The following is a 17,139-nucleotide window of genomic DNA, read 5'->3' on the forward strand; positions in this document are numbered from 1 at the left end:
AAAGTAATCCTTCTACCCCCCCCCCCCCCCCCCCCAAAAACAAACAAAAAAAAAAAACATTGTAAAGTGGTTATCCCACTGGCTATAAGGTGAATGCACCTATTTGTAAGTCGCTCTGGATAAGAGCGTCTGCTAAATGACGTAAATGTAAAATGTAAATGTAATAAAAGTGGTTTAGAGTTTTAGCATCCCTAGTGTCGCAGGAGACGTGTTGATAGAGGTGAGGTAGAACGGTTTTATGTCTAGCCACGCTATAGTCTCCACACACCAGAAACGCTGCCTCTGGGTGAGCGTTTTCTTGTTTGTTTATGGACTATACAGTTTGAGATTTCCTTCACACTTGAAACAGCACACCAGTTGTTTTTTATGAAAAAATACACTCCACCTCCTTTCGACTTCTCCAAAGCCGCTGTACGATCCTGCCTCTGCATGGAGAATCCACAGAGTATTACGTGCATGGTTTCATCATCCAGCCACGTTTCAGTAAGACATACATATAACATGCAGCTTTGCAAGTCTCTCTGATAGGAGATGTTACGTTCTCACAAGACAAACTCAATATATCACTCACACTAAGGTGACTAACAAAGACAATCACTTTGACAACCAAAATAAAACAGAAAGGGGTTCAAAAAGGGTTCTGAAAGGCACCCATGTGGATGGTCACTGAAAGTTGGCAAAGCCACTAGTAAGGGCTTCTAAAAGACACCCACCATGGATGCCCACTAGGTTTGCCTCCGAAAAGACAAACTAAAAGAAAAACCCACAACAACTTAGGATAGGGCGTAAAAAGAATATGGAGCAAAAAAAAAGGAAAACATCAAAAATCAGGCGTCTTTCAAACTTAAAAGGTTGAGCTTGAAATCGCACCTCAGCTGACGTGAAGTGTAGCTCTCCCAGCATCTCTCAAGCTCAACTGGAGCACTGGGCCAGCCACTCTTAAATATCACCTGGGCTAGCACAGTTGAAACACCTTCCGACTAACAAGATGGACAAGCCAGCACAGGTGTAACACATACTTACTAACAAGGTGACACCAATCGGTGTGCCCTACGTGCTAAAGTGCTACTTCAAAATATATACAAAAAATACCCAAAAAAATTACAGAGACTCTGGAACGAAGATCATCCATCTTATTCTCGAGTGACTGGACATTTGCCAATAGAACGGAGGGGAGCACCGTATTTTAAGTCAAAATCGAGGTTAGTAAATGTAAATCTGATGTCCAGAAGTGCTTGGCGGTCATATGTGATAATAATATGAACTTTCTGTACCAAAAAAGTAAAGATAAACATGATAAAAGTCACTATATAGCAAAGTTGGGTTGAAACTCATAAGATGTTGCCCTTCTCTGTCGGCGCCATCTTGTCTCTCTGATTGATTTAGGACCGTTACCTTGCAGCGGGCCATGGGAAGCCCCGAGGCCTGTTGAAACATTGTTGGCTTTGACCAGGGCCCGTCTGAAGGAAATGTTACAGCTTGCCTACAAATAGCCAGATTTGTATTTTTTTTATGAGTAATTACCACAGAGATGGGAACCCATTGATATTGTTGACATTTTTATAGAAATGGGCCCCAAATTACACTACCTCAGCTTGTGAATGTAATTCTTCATTCATTGGTGATTTAGACCATCAACACCTTTTCCTGGAGACCTACGAGTGTGTACGCTTTTGTTCCAGCCCTGCACTAACACAACTGATTCAGCTAATCAAGGTCCTGGCAAACAATTAATTAGTAAAATCAGGTGTGTTAGAGTGTTAGAGCTGGGCTGGAACAAAAATGTGCACCCCCTGTAGCTCTCGAGTGTTGGCCACCCCCAAAGCTGTCATTTCAGTTCAACTACAAATACTTTTAACCCCATTGCTGTTCCTATTCACCACTGAGAGATAGAACATGTGCTCCGACACACGCACTAATCTTAGATTCACTCTTGGTGTCTGCACAGCAACTGAAGCGCATATTCAATTTAGTTATTCATTTAGATTTTAATCATGCTACTTTGATGTCACGGAAAGCTACAAACCATCTCATTCTTCTCATGCTGTTGTTTTTTTGCAAGGCCTTGTTTTCCTCCTTTAAATTAAAGGCAGCTGACAAACTCAAGGATGCTCCAAACAGTAGAGCAAAATAAAACACTGTACATAAACTGTGTGACGTATGCCTTAATGAGAATGGGGGATCGAGTTTGGGAAACCCTGCCCTAGCACAGTGGTTCCCAACTCCGGTCCTCGAGTACCTCCAACAGTACACATTTCTATTTTAGCCCCGGACAAGCACAACTGATTCAACTTGTCAATTAATCATCAGGCCCTCAACGAGTGAGAAGCATTTCTCAAGGTCCACTTCAATGAGCCACGTACTGTAAGTAACCCCTGCCGTCCGCAGGCTTATCGTCCCGAATCAGATGTCTCGCTAATGGATCAGCAAAAAGGGCAATTCGCTCCGGCATTCATCTCAATGTTATTATTGGGCCTCTGTTCCGAGATGGCAATTGACGGGAAAACAGACTGGAGCGGAGAGGGGTCAGCGTCGGCGATCATCAATTTCCAAGATCGGAGTAGGGATAGGGTTCATGTTTGTTTTTGTTTTGAAACTGGAACTCTTTTTTCTGAGTTCATCCAAATGAAAATACAGGAGCTACGTCTCATCTTTGAGATACAGTTCACCTTGGGTTATGCGTTAGCATAAATCAAATGTTTGAAACGATCTGGTGGTGTCTTGCTCTTTGTGAGAACGTATAGACAAACACTTGCTCGTGCTGTCAGAGAGAGCAGACCTACTATGTAATGTTCATACCAATTACTAGTCATTGTTAGGGCCAGGAGTTTATCCTGCTCTCATTAACAACTCTGGGCCCGTGTCATTGTAGATAATCTGATTTTAAAAAACAATAGTGGTGAAAAATGTGTCCACATTAGACTTTGAGAGTTTCTAAACAGGTACTCTTTCTTCAAATTATAATCAATCAACTACATTTGTGTACTGTACATCACCTTTAATTGTTGATCTATCATGTCTCTCTCTGTATGTTTCTCCCCAGCAATCCACTCCTGTGCTGTCAGCAATGGAGGCTGTGAGCAGGACTGTGTGCTGCTGTCCCCGGCTCACTACCAGTGTCGCTGCAGACCCAACTATCAGCTTGCAGAGGACAGCAAACACTGCAAGTGTAAGTGCCACTAGTCGGCCATTTACAAAAACCTGTGTGTGCTTGTGTGCTAACTTCTCAGTCCATCCTTTTTATGCCATTTTGGCAGACACTTTTATCCAAAGCGACAGTGAGTAGCAGCCTATATGTTCCCAGTGGGAATCGAAACCCACAATGTTGTGGGCACTAATATTGTGAATATGTGTATATACAGTATATATGATATTATAAATACCTCACATGCGACTCATAATAAGACTAAGCAATTAGCCCATTTAATGAATTATCTGACTCTATAAAGATTATTTAGCAATATGCACAAATACTATGGTTGAGTTACATTAATAGGCAATGAAGAAATGTCTGAGAAGGGAATTCTAAATACAAGTATTATTGAATTACTTTGTAAAATGAATGATAACATTATACAAGACATAATCTTAAGTTACAAAGCAATAACAAGCATTACAAGGCATTATTCTAAGCATGGTCAGAGAGAGAGAAACCATAGCCTGAAAGGCCATGCCCCAAAAGTCCATGGGGTGGAGAGAGAAAGAGAGATTGTGTCTCACTACAGCAGTTCAGGAACAAAAAAGAGAAAGAACAAGGAATCTAAGACCCTTTTATAAGCATCTGAGTTGTTTGGATTCAAAATCTGAGTTGTTGACCAATAGTACTACTGTAAAGTTAACCTCCAATCAGATATCAGACCTACATGATGTCACCTCTGCTTCTCAGAGGTGAGACAATGGGGGTTGGAGAGATAATACAGAGAATGCTGTATTCCTAAGACAACACAAAGGAAATTATTGCATACAGTTGATAAGAAGAGTCACTTCGGGGGCTGCCCTACAACAATGCTGGCAATGTTAGCTGTTGCTAACTGATGCTAACTGAGCCACACAGGTCCTTGGCCCTAAATTTCCATGCGGCACAAACCTATTTCTCTTTGCTTGTCATGACAGGGAATGGATGATGTTGAATAACAAAATGCTTACTGTGCTATGTTGGCTGCATTCGCTGTATTGGCAATGCTTCGACAGTTCATTTTCTGCCTGTCTGTACTCTGAAAATGTTCAGGTATGGAGGCATCGCAAAAACGCCTCCCGTCGGCCGTGGTGGCCATTTTCCATTCCGCAAAATCACCAAACAATGTATTCTGCGTCATATCTTCTGAACCAAACATGATATCACAGAAAATGTGGTCTACCCCTATATTTTGATGGTCAAGGATTACAATGATGCCATGCACAACATCGAAAACGGCCCCTGGGGACCATGGCAGCCATTTTGCTATTCCGCTATAACTGGACAATGTATTTCCCATCATATCTGTTGAACCATACATGATAACACAGAAAAGGTGATGTCTACATCTTTTGATGGTCAAGGATTACAATTGTGCCATGTACAACATCATAAATAGTTCAGATTATTATAAAATGGTGGACTGCCACTGGGCGAAAAGGATCCATATCAGGGGATATCTTTACATGACACGTTTTTAATATTCTAAAGAATACAGACCATTTCCAATGCATATTTTGAGTTTTGTTGATATGCACCATATCCTGACAAATTCTGAATCCAGATTAGTCTTTTAGACACACACTCAGTGGCCAGTTTATTAGGTACACCACCCCGTTCATGAAGATCACAGACAAAAACTCTACCAACACGTTGGGTCTGGACTGCGAGGGACCGCCGCTGACAACCCAAGCTGCACCCATTGCATCATCCATAATAACAAACAGGGCAGGCAGGGGTATTGACGGTGTGCAACTTTTATTTTCTAGTAAATAAATAAGACATTTTTCGCAAAGGTTGGCCTACGCTTGCATCTTTCCAGAAAACAGTTCTGGATTTGCTATGCTGCATTTTTCAAACATAAATAGCAGAGATGTGCTTTCGAAATAGCAACTTGATTAAATATGACGATGTTTGCCTTTTGGTGCCTTGTATAGCCTACTACCTTCATGTGAAGAACCACAGTTAAAATAATTTGGGCACTGGAAATTTCATGAGTCGGCTTTAGCCCATTGTCGATTAGACATACGAGGATGAAACATTAACATATCTATGATTCACATATAATGTAAGGATATCTATTGAAATGATGCCATTTTTGAGAAATATGGATACATAAACGATCATGTAATGACTACAGATATGATACATTTCTGAAAATATGTGGATTCGTTCATGCCATAGTATAAAGGCTAAGATATGTCAGCATGTTGACACATACCCTTTCCGGAGTTAGAATTTTCTATAAATATGTAAGCGGGTGCACGCGCATCAGGTGAGTGTATTGAACGTACCTTACCATATATCTCCCTGGACTCATATGGTAGCAGGCAGATTTCGGAGATCCGGATTGGATGCATGTAGAAACTACGATTACGGAGAATATCTTAGCTCTGTATATGATCATTAAGGACATGTGGATCTGGAGCATGTCTACTCCTTATATGTATTAAAATGTCCGAAATACAGTGCCTTCAGAAATAATTCACACCCCTTGGCTTTTTCCATGTTTTGTTGTGTTACAGCCTGAATTGAATACCCCATAATTTCAAAGCGGAATCATGTTTTTCAATTTTTTTAATAAATTCATATAAAAAGCAAAGCTGAAATGTCTTGAGTCAATAAGTATTCAACCCCTTTGTTATGGCAAGCCTAAATAAGTTGAGGACTAAAAATGTGCTTAACAAGTCACATAATAAGTTGCATGGACTCACTCTTTGTGCAGTAATAGTTTTAACATGATTTATTTAATGACTACCTCATCTTTGTACTCCACACATACAATTATCTGTAAGGTCCCTCAGTCAAGCAGTGAATTTCAAACACAGATTCAACAACAAAGACCAATGCGTTTTTCCAATGCCTCACTAAGAAGGACAGCTATTGGTAGATTGGTAAACATTTTAAAAGGAGATATCGAATATCCCTTTGAGCGTGGTGAAGTTATTAATTACACTTTGGATGGTGTAACAATACACCTAGTCACTACAAAGATACAGGTGTCCTTCCTAACTTAGTTGCTGGAGAGGAATGAAACCGCTCAGGGATTTCACCATGAGGCCAATGGTGACTTTAAAACAGTTACAGAGTTTAATGGCCTTGATAGGAGAAAACTGAGGATGGATCAACAACATTGTAGTTACTCCACAATACTAACCTAATTGACAGAGTGAAAAGAAGGAAGCCTGTAAATTATTTTTAAAATCCCAAACATGCATCCTGTTTGCAACAAGGTTCTGAATTGATACTGCTAAAAATGTTGCAAAGAAATGCACTTTTTGTCCTGAATACAAAATGTTATGTTTGTGGCAAATCCAATACACATTTCTGAGTACCACTAAAAAAAATGTCAAGCTGCATCATGTTATGGGTATGATTGTAATCGTTAAGGACTGGGGAGTTTTTCAGGATAAAAAATAAACTAATGGAGCTAGGCACAGGCAAAATCCTAAAGGAAAACCTGGTTCAGTCTGCTTTCCACCAGACACTGAAAGATGAATTCACCTTTCAGAAGGAAAATAACCTAAAACACAAGGCCAAATCTACACTGGAGTTGCTTACGAAGAAGAGAGTGAATGTTCCTGAGTGGCGAGTTATAGTTTTGAATTAAATCTACTTGAAATCTCTGGCAAGAGCTGAAAATGGTTGTCTAGCAATGATCAACAACCAATCTGACAATGCTTTAAGAAGTTTGAAAAGATTAATGGGCAAATGTTGCACAATCCAGGTGTGGAAAGCTCTTAGAGACTTACCCAGAAAGACTCACAGCTGTAATCGCTGCAAAAGGTGATTATCACATGTATTGACTCAGGGGTGTGAATACTTTTGTAAATTAGATATTTCTGTATTTAATTTTCAAAAAATGTACAACAATTTTTTGAAACATTTTGCTCACCTTGTCATTAAGGGGTATTGTATGTAGATGGGTGAGACAAAAAAATATTTTTAATCAATTTTGAATTCAGACTGTAAGACAACAAATTGCGGAATAAGTCAAGGGCTATGAATACTTTCTGAAGGCACTGTATGTACCTCAAGTGCTTGTTGGCCCCAGATGCCATCCACCACTCCTCAAATTATATTTCAGAAGAGTACATTTCCATTTTGGAGCAGTTCACAATTCTCCTTAATGATAACAATAACAGTCAAATTAACATCAATCAAGCTCATTTTGAGATGTCCATGAAGAAACGAATAGAAAAGGAGCAAATCCTCCCACAAATGATGCTTTGGTGCAGCACATCAAAATCAATGAATACAAATGTTATTTATATAGCCCTTTTCACAACAAGGATTGTCCAGAAACTGCTTCTCCAATAGAAATACCGATTACATCTGTAGGCGATGTCATAGCGACTTTTGCTAGCTAAGCTAATGCGCAGAAACACGTCATCGGGTCTAACGGTCGTGTCCCGTCGGACTGCGCACATGCAAAGACACTTCTTCAATATAAGTTGTTTTTGATAGAAATGAGAACATGTTGTGTGCAACAGGCAGGGCAAGCTTCATATTTATTTATTGTTAAAACATTTATACCCTGTCTTTCTGTGGGTAATGGGGTTGACGTGTTATGCTCAACTTGCTCAGTTTTCCACCACACAACACCAGAAAATGGCCAAAAAGAGTAGAACCAGCTCATCTGCTATAACACTATGATTATTAGATGTTCAATGTTTCTTTTGAAAAATGAACAGGATTGACCTTAAAATGATGGCCAGACATTTCATGTGATCAGATGATAATAATAATAATAATAAAGATCTTCAGAAATGACTTTATCAAAGCAACAAAATAACTAGAGCTTTACAATAATGGTGAGAACATGGAGACATTTTGGGGTTAAGTGGGATTTATTGAATTCTCAATGTGATCTATATTAAAGGGCCCTTCATTTAATATTACAGGCTTATAAATGTAATATTGGTGTACAACTTCTACTTATATCAAATATCAAAAGGACACAAAAGGTACTCGTTTGGTGGAACGACATTTGAAGTAGTCGAAAAATGTCCATGATTGTAACAATGTTGATAAATATGCTATAGAATCTCAGAATCTTCCAGAGTGACACCATGAATACTGCCAAAGCCTTCTTGAAGTCTATGAAATTAAAAGTTAAAGTGTGGGGGACCAGACATCCATCCTTGTCCCTGCAGAATGCTGCTTGCTCCCCTATAGCTCAGTTGGTAGAGCATGGCGCTTGCAATGCCAGGGTTGTGGGTTTGTTTCCCACGGGGGGCCAGTATGAAAATGTATGCATTCACTAACTGTAAGTCTCTCTGGATAAGAGTGTCTGCTAAATGACTAAAATGTAAAATGACTCCATGCATACATTTTCAGCAAAATAAAAAATGATTGATTCCACATTTCCCCCAAACTAAGCTTAACTTTAAAATATAATGTTTCTCCAAAAGATGTTTAATATAATTTTCAAATCAACAACAGAAATAATATTCTATGGTGTACATTGACAGAAACTGTGATTTCATTGGATTTCTTCCCATGGTTTACCATGGCAGTCCACCATTTATATAATAAACTGAACTGTTTATGATGTTGTACAGGGTATCATTTTAATCAATGACCATCAAAACATAGGTGTAAACATCACCTTCTTCAGTGTTTTCATGTTTGGTTCAGGAGATATGATGCAAAATACCTTATTTGGTTATGGCAGAATGGAAAATAGCAGGCGTTTTTTCAATGCCTCCATATATAAACATGTTCAGGGCCCCAAACTGTACAAGTTTACCAAGTTTCATGCTTTTATGAAAAAGTTAACTGAATTTTCACAAATCCCCTGCACTATGAGCTTAGCTGAACTACACAGCTGTGCTGGAGTGCTGGAGTGGCTGGCTTCAGATATCGTGGCTGGCAGTCCTCAGTCCTTACCCAAAGGCCATTGGCAGCCTGGATCCTTACTTCTGAATTATACTTCAGCTGGTTCTTATTGTGGTCGACACGTAGATCTCAGATGCATAATGTCGGATTTTATATATCAAGAAATATGTAATATTGTTGGAGTTTTACATTTACACATCAAAAGACAAAATAGCAATCAAAGAAATGTCAATGATATTTACAATCAAATTGGATTGAAGTGATATTTAAACGGTTTTGATACCAGACATGCATTAGGCCAATTTTAGCACTAAAATAGAGGGGAAAATACAATTATAGTAATTTATGAGGTTATAAAGCAGAGCCTGCAGCTGTTGGGAAGTGTGATAACTGTAATAACAAAAAAATGTTAAATTACTGTGCACTTTGTTGGGCTTTGAAATTCCTCTAGTCTTGTATCCGACTGCGAGGTCTGAGACAGAGACGAGTCGGAGCAGGCAGTCATCGGCTTGGCGACCTCTGACCATTGGTCTGTCTGTCCAGCAGACTGACTGGCCAATACAAATGAACTGAGGCTTACCAGAGGCCCACTGTTGTCTTGGTTACCAAAGCACCATCCAAAAGCGGAACACATGAAATAGTTATACCTAGGGTGGATTTAAAACAAAACGGCATTGTGGAAAAGTTACATTGTTACTGTTGTATCAATTCTATCTTTGGGCAGATGTGGAAATCTTGTACCTTTACTGACTTTCTGTCCCTTTACAATGTATTCTCAGTTTCCTGCTTAGCTAGATGTGCACTGTCTTCCATATATCAACAACAACTAGCTACCAAGAAAAAAACGAAAAAGCACTTGATTCCTAGTATGTGTAGCTCCTTGGAAATTCACCTCTTGGGGGTCCAGACATGGAAATAATTATGGCCATATCTGCAGGGAGAAAGTAACCACACTCCCATTTAACCCCATTACCCTCTTACTCCCTCAAATCCACAGGGGAGAGTGCTGGCAAGAGCATGGAGAGTGTATGTGTTTCTGTCAGTCTCTCTCTGTGTGTGTGTGTGTGTGTGTGTGTGTGTGTGTGTGTGTGTGTATGCACAGTATGTACTCATTCTGTGTTACTGTGTCCAGTGAGAAACCCCTGTGCAGACAGAAATGGAGGCTGTATGCACACCTGTAGAAATGAAGGAGGAAGATCTCAGTGTGACTGTCGTCCTGGATATACACTGGCACAGAATGGCAAAAACTGTGAAGGTAAACTTCAGAATTGACTATGGTTCTAGGGATTATTCTATAGGTGGCGATGGTGATTATACTGATTAAGGTGTGTGTGTGTGTCCCAGACGTCGACGAGTGTGAGACAGGCCAAACTGCCTGTGCCCACGGTTGCCATAACACCCAGGGTTCCTTTACCTGTGTCTGTAACCCGGCATACGAGTTGGGTGCCAACGGCAGGGAATGCTATCGTAAGTCAACTTTCATTCACTCTCATTCAACTCCCATTCACTCTCAGTCAACTCCCATTTACTCATTGAGACATTACCAATTATCACTGATGTAAACATAGCATTACTCATTTACACTTGTATTATTGCATTTTTACTTTAGGCATATTCTCCTTTAGGCATGTTGGAGTTTAGAACAAAATACAACAAAGGCTATTACAAATGTTTTGGTCAGGCTGAAACATTAGCGCCACAAGAAAAAGGGATTCTATGCAAGAAAATATTGTGTATGTTTGTTTTGGTATGGTTTGGAACGACAGGTGTCCATATTTGTCTCTCTTAGGTATCGAGATAGAGATTGTGAACGGTTGTGAGACTGCCAATGGAGGCTGTTCCCAAAAGTGCCAACACTCCACCCTCGGACCTGTCTGCAGCTGTAGCCATGGTTACCATCTGGACGATGACCTCAGGACATGTGTGGGTGAGCAAAGAGCAGTTTGGAGAATGACTCCTATAATCAGTTTTGATTGATATGGAGTGATTTTAGTGCCATTCATTTTGAATTTGGCATGAATTCAAAATTATTGAATGAAATGGACAAATTATTGGCACTAAAGTCTCTTCATAGACAGACTTGTCAACAAAGGCTGTCTGTGTTTCAGACTTGGACGAGTGCGAGGCGGGAAGCTCGTGCTGCGAGCAGGACTGTACGAACTATGCCGGGGGTTACGAATGCTACTGCGGGGCTGGCTACCGTCTCAACTCGGATGGGTGTGGCTGTGATGGTATGGTCCATTTAGCAGCATAACCTCTTTGATCAAATTGTATCATTTTTTTTCTCGTAAATGATCCATCTACACAATGTGTCGACTTCCTGTTTACAGACATAAACAACAGAATAAAAGTCAGTTTGCTCTCCCCGCTGTAGGCATGCCTCAAGGGAGGGGGTAAATTGGAAGAAAATAATTGTAGTCTTGGCAGATTCAATTCTGTTGTTTACGAAGACACCCTTTGTGTACTAAGATGTAATCTCGCTGAACCTAAAGGGCTTTTTAATGTGGTTTTCCTTATTAGCGTGCTTGCTGCAGCTTGAACTCTACAGTCGCAGCAAGCACATAGATTTTCTTCAGGAAATGTACCTTTTCTAGTTTTGGTTGTTGATGTTGCAGATGTGGATGAGTGTCTGGTAGACAACGGAGGCTGTGACCATACCTGCCAGAACACAGCCGGCTCCTTCCAGTGCTACTGTCGCCTAGGACACCGGCTAGACGAGGACCGTCTCTCCTGTATTCGTAAGTGGATCGGAAATGAATCCTGTCTGGGCGGTAGTCATGTAGAAATAATACTTAGGGCCAGGAGTTTATCCTGACTTGACCATAACCTGACTGAGAAAAACTCTGGGCCTTAGTGGTAGGCTATACCAGGCAGTAGACGTTATAGGCTGTAACTAGGGCCCAGAGTTTATGTTAACAGGCATGCTAAAGTGGATATTAGAATGGAAACTAAGTGTGCAGAGACAGAGACAATGACTGTTCTACTTTCTCCCTCCAGCCCTGGAGCGGGCAGTAGAGTTCTTGGAGTGGAGCGGTCGCATCGTGGTGGAGCGCCCTCCACCCCAGATCACCCTGCTGAGTGACAACTTCCAGCCGCTGGAGCGCTATGACGACTATGAGGAGGACAGCCTGGGAGAGCTCCGGGCCCAGAGCACCCTCACCCAGACCTTTGGTATACATACACCTGTCGTAACACCTACATAAGGCATACATAAGGCTGTTTTAAAACCCACATAAGGCAGTCGTAACACCTATGTAAGCAGCTAATAAGCACATCATAAACAGTATTTTTTTTTAGATAGCAAACAATGTCAAAACTGGCTTTACTCCAAGCTCTCAATATATATATATATATATATATATATATATATATATATATATATATATATTGTACCTTTTCTTCCTCTTCCTGCTCCTCCTCCTCCCCAGTGTGTCTAAACGACACGTTTGGCCATGACTGCAGCCTGACGTGTGACGACTGTTCCAACGGTGGTGTGTGTGACCTGGAGGAGGGACGTTGTGACTGTCCTGAAGGGTGGACAGGCCTCGTCTGCAACCAGAGTGAGTCTCTTCTGCGCCTGATGCCATGCAGAGAGAACAAAATATACACTATATGTGCAAAAGTATGTGGACAGCCCTTCAAATTAGTGAATTTGGCGATTTCAGCCACACCCATTGCTGACAGGTGTATAAAATCAAGCACACAGCCATGAAATCTCCATAGACAAACAAACATTGGCAGTAGAATGGCCTTACTGAAGAGCTTCGTGACTTTCAACGTGGCACTGTCATAGGATGCCACCTTTCCAACAGGTCAGTGCCCTGCTAGAGCTGCCCCGGCCAGCTGTAAGTGCTGTTATTGTGAAGTGGAAACATCTAGGAGCAACAACGGCTCAGCTGCGAAGTGGTAGGCCACACAAGCTCACAGGACGGGACCGCCGAGTGCGGAAGTGCGTAGCGCATAAAAATCGTCTGTCCTCGGTTGTAACACTCACTACCGAGTTCCAAACTGCCTCTGGAAGCAACGTCAGCAGAAGAACTGCTCGTCGGGAGCTTCATGAAATTGGTTTCCATGGCCGAGCAGCCACACACAAGCCTAAGATCCCCATGCACAATGCCAAGCGTTGACTGGAGTGGTGTAAAGCTCGCCGCCATTGGATTCTGGAGCAGTGGAAATGCGTTCTCTGGAGTGATGAATCACGCTTCACCATATGGCAGTTCGATGAACGAATCGGGTTTGGTGGATGCCAGGAGAACGCTACCTGCCCGAATGCATAGAGCCAACTGTAAAGTTTGGTGGAGGAGGAATAATGCTCTGGGGCTGTTTTTCATGGTTCGGGCTAGGCCCCTTAGATCCAGTGAAGGGAAATCTTAACGCTACAGTATACATTGACGTTCAAGACGATTCTGTGCTTCCAACTTTGTGGCAACAGTTTGGGGAAGGCCCTTTCCTGTTTCAGCATGACAATGCCCCCTTTGCACAAAGCGAGGTCCATACAGAAATGGTTTGTCGAATTCGGTGTGGAAGAAGTTGACTGGCCTGCACAGAGCCCTGACCTCAACCCCATCGAACACCTTTGGGATGCAAGCCAGGCCTAATCACCCAACATCAGTCACCGACCTCACTAATGCTCTTGTGACTGAATGGAAAGTCCCCCGCAGCAATGTTCCAACATTTAATGGAAAGCCTTCCCAGAAGAGTGGAGGCTGTTATAGCCACAAAGGGGGGAGCAACTCCATTTTAATGCCCATGATTTTGGAATGAGATGGTCGACAAGCAGGTGTCCACATACTTTTGGTCATGTAGTCTATCAAAACATCAAAAGGGTTTTAATCCTCAAAGTCACAGGTGTCATTGAGAACCTGCTGTGTAACTAGTCAACAAACCCATATGGGGTTAACCCATTCCTGGGTGAAGCTACATATGTATGATCTTAATTCAACCAGTATTGCCATAGCAAAATAATCCTGCAGCAACAGGATTTGAATGTTTAGTCCATAATGTTGCTTGATCGGTGGTGAGGCTATTTGCTGGACAAAAGTAGGCTACATGAAAAGTACAATACTGTTAGTATAACCGCGTGTTAGTGTGGGCTTTCAGTGAATTTATGTAAATCATGAAACTCAGCTGCATTTCCTGCAACCCATATTAAGATCCCACATCTGTATAAAAGTTACCTACCTTGTGTTTGAAGGGAATTTCACATTATGTCAGACATATTTATCCTACAGAAATTGCCTATTTTGATGACGTATTAAGCTTTGTTGAGAGATTTAACACCGTACATCTGTCTATGCTTCTCTCACCCTCTCTCTCTCCTTCACTCTGCCCAGCTTGTCTAGAGGGCACCTTTGGCAGGAACTGCCTCTTCAGCTGTAAGTGTAAGAATGGTGCCACTTGTGACCATGTGAGCGGGCACTGCCGCTGCCCACCTGGAGTCAGTGGGGACCTGTGCCAGGATGGTGAGTTGGCACACATTCATGTTATCATGCAGACCTGGATCAAAATAGCATTGTTTTCTCTTAAAATGGTACAAGTGATTTAGATTACCTGGCATAATCGAACCAATTGAATTATCCCAAAAGTGCAAATAACAATATTGGTGCACATTATAATGTGCTATAATGTACTCTCTACTCTTGCCTATGTGTCTCTGTGCTCTGTAGGCTGTCCTAAAGGCCTGTATGGGAAACTGTGCAATAAGAAGTGTAACTGTGCCAATAACGGGCGCTGCCATCGGACCTACGGCGCCTGCCTATGTGACCCCGGGCTCTATGGGCGCTTCTGTCACCTACGTGAGTGGCGTGACATCTCACTGACTCTCTACTTTCTGTTTCCTTTCTGTCATTCTTTCACTCCCTGTAGCCATTTATTTCAATTGCCAGACCCAGTGATTACCTCAAGGAAAGAGTCATTCCTAGTCCATCAGGATCATACTGTGATCGGGGGCTGTCAAGCGTCTCAGAGGATTGCTGATCGAGGATCAGGTCCCCTCTGTCCTTGTAATGTTATTCAATGTGATCTAAAAGGCAAAACTGATCAAATATCAGAACTCCAACTCAGAGATGCTTTATAAATACGGGCCCTGGACCTCTTCCCCTGTACACAGTCAGGTAGTATTCCTGTGTGCCCTATCAGGCCTTCAGTCCCGTTTAACCCTTGGTGTGCCGTCTCTACCCAGCATGTCCTAAGTGGGCGTACGGCCCTGGCTGCTCAGAGGAGTGCCAGTGTCTCCAACAGAACACCCTAGAGTGCCACCGCCGCCATGGATCCTGTGTCTGCAAACCAGGCTACCAGGGCAAAAACTGCCAGGAGGGTCAGTGGTTCAGGAGATGTTCTTCAAGCACTCACACACACACACACACACACACACACACACACACAAGCATGTACACACATGCATGTACACACACACATAAAAACAAACACACACACACACACACACACATCAAGGAAGGGTTCAATCTGGCTTAATCTGGGTCCGGGAAACTGGCCCTAAATGTGTAACCAGTACTTTTAACCCACTTCTCTAGAGTGTGACAGAGGATACTATGGCCTTGCCTGCAAGAGGACATGTGAGTGTCCATCAGGGGTACCTTGTGATCATGTGACAGGAGAGTGTCTGCGCCAGTGCCCGCCTGGTTTCCATGGGGACAACTGTGACCAAGGTGGGTACAGTGCATGGCATGGCATGCCAACCCAGACCGATGCAGAATAGCACTTCATTGTCCATTTATTGGGAACAGAAATGTGTATTTACACTGAACAAAAATATAAATGCAACATGTAAAGTGTTGGTCCCAGAAATGTTCCATATGCACAAAAAGCGTATTTCTCAAAAATGTTGTGAACAAATTTGTTTACATCCCTGTTAGTGAGCATTTCTCCTTTGCCAAGATAATCCATCCACCTGACAGGTGTGGCATATCAAGAAGCTGATTTAAACAGCATGATCATTACACAGGAGCACCTTGTGCTGGGGACAATAAAAGGCCACTCTAAAATGTAACACAACACAATCCCACAGATGTCTCAAGTTCTGAGGGAGCGTGCAATTGGTATGCTGACTGCAGGAATGTCCACCAGAGCTGTTGCCAGAGAATTTAATGTTCATTTCTCTACCATAAGCCGCCTCCAATGTCGTTTTAAAGAATTTGGCAGTACGTCCAACAGGCCTCACAAATGCAGACCACGTGTAACCACGCCAGCCCATGTCCTCCACATCAGTCTTCTTCACCTGCGGGATCATCTGAGACCAGCCACCCGGACAGCTGATGAAACTGTGGGTTTGCACAACTGAAGAATATCTGCACAAACTATCAGAAACCGTCTCAGGGAAGCTCATCTGCGTGCTTGTCATCCTCACCAGGGTCTTGACCTGACTGCAGTTCGGCGTCGTAACCGACTTCAGTGGGCAAATGCTCACCTTCGATGGCCACTGGCACGCTGGAGAATTGTGCTCTTCACGGATGAATCGCTGTTTCAACTGTACCGAGCAGATGGCAGACAGTGTGTATGGCGTCTTATGGGCGAGCGGTTTGCTGATGTCAACGTTGTGAACAGAGTGCCCCATGGTGGTGGTGGGGTTATGGTATGGGCAGGCATAAGCTACGGACAACTAACACAATTGCATTTTATCGATGGCAATTTGAATGCACAGAGATACCGTGACGAGATCCTGAGGCCCATTGTCGTGCCATTCATCCGCTTCAATCACCTCATGTTTCAGCATGATAATGCACGGCCCCATGTTGCAAGGATCTGTACACAATTCCTGGACGCTGAAAATGTCCCAATTCTTCCATGGCCTGCATACTCATCAGACCCATTGAGCATGTTTGGGATGCTCTGGACGTGTATGACAGAGTGTTCCAGTTCCCGCCAATATCCAGTAACTTCGCACCGCCATTGAAGAGGAGCGGGACAACATTCCACAGGCCACAATCAGCAGCCTGATCAACTCTATGCGAAGGAGATTTTGTTGCGCTGCATGAGGCAAATTGTGGTCACACACACCTACTTTTTTTTTAAAGGTATCTGTGACCAACAGATTCATATCTGTATTCCCAGTCATGTGAAATCCATAGGTTAGCCCCTAATGAATTGATTTAAATTGACTGATT

The 17,139-nt window shown here is 42.4% G+C and overlaps 1 protein-coding gene across 1 annotated transcript in view; it reads left to right on the forward strand.

Moving 5' to 3' along the window:
• LOC311149950 (uncharacterized protein) overlaps positions 1 to 17,139 on the forward strand; it is a gene marked incomplete at both ends in the record, with an annotated part of 93,841 nt that overhangs the window by 30,470 nt on the left and 46,232 nt on the right. The window contains 12 exons of the mRNA XM_084187174.1: positions 3,044 to 3,169; positions 10,149 to 10,271; positions 10,361 to 10,483; positions 10,806 to 10,943; positions 11,125 to 11,247; positions 11,632 to 11,754; positions 12,014 to 12,187; positions 12,445 to 12,576; positions 14,350 to 14,478; positions 14,683 to 14,811; positions 15,198 to 15,332; positions 15,550 to 15,684. Of these exons, the coding sequence (XP_084043300.1) occupies positions 3,044 to 3,169; positions 10,149 to 10,271; positions 10,361 to 10,483; positions 10,806 to 10,943; positions 11,125 to 11,247; positions 11,632 to 11,754; positions 12,014 to 12,187; positions 12,445 to 12,576; positions 14,350 to 14,478; positions 14,683 to 14,811; positions 15,198 to 15,332; positions 15,550 to 15,684 (1,590 nt within the window). The remainder of the gene's footprint in view (positions 1 to 3,043; positions 3,170 to 10,148; positions 10,272 to 10,360; positions 10,484 to 10,805; positions 10,944 to 11,124; positions 11,248 to 11,631; positions 11,755 to 12,013; positions 12,188 to 12,444; positions 12,577 to 14,349; positions 14,479 to 14,682; positions 14,812 to 15,197; positions 15,333 to 15,549; positions 15,685 to 17,139) is intronic.

The sequence above is a fragment of the Coregonus lavaretus genome (genome assembly GCF_964263955.1).
Source record: "Coregonus lavaretus genome assembly, chromosome: 22".
NCBI lineage: Eukaryota > Metazoa > Chordata > Actinopteri > Salmoniformes > Salmonidae > Coregonus > Coregonus lavaretus.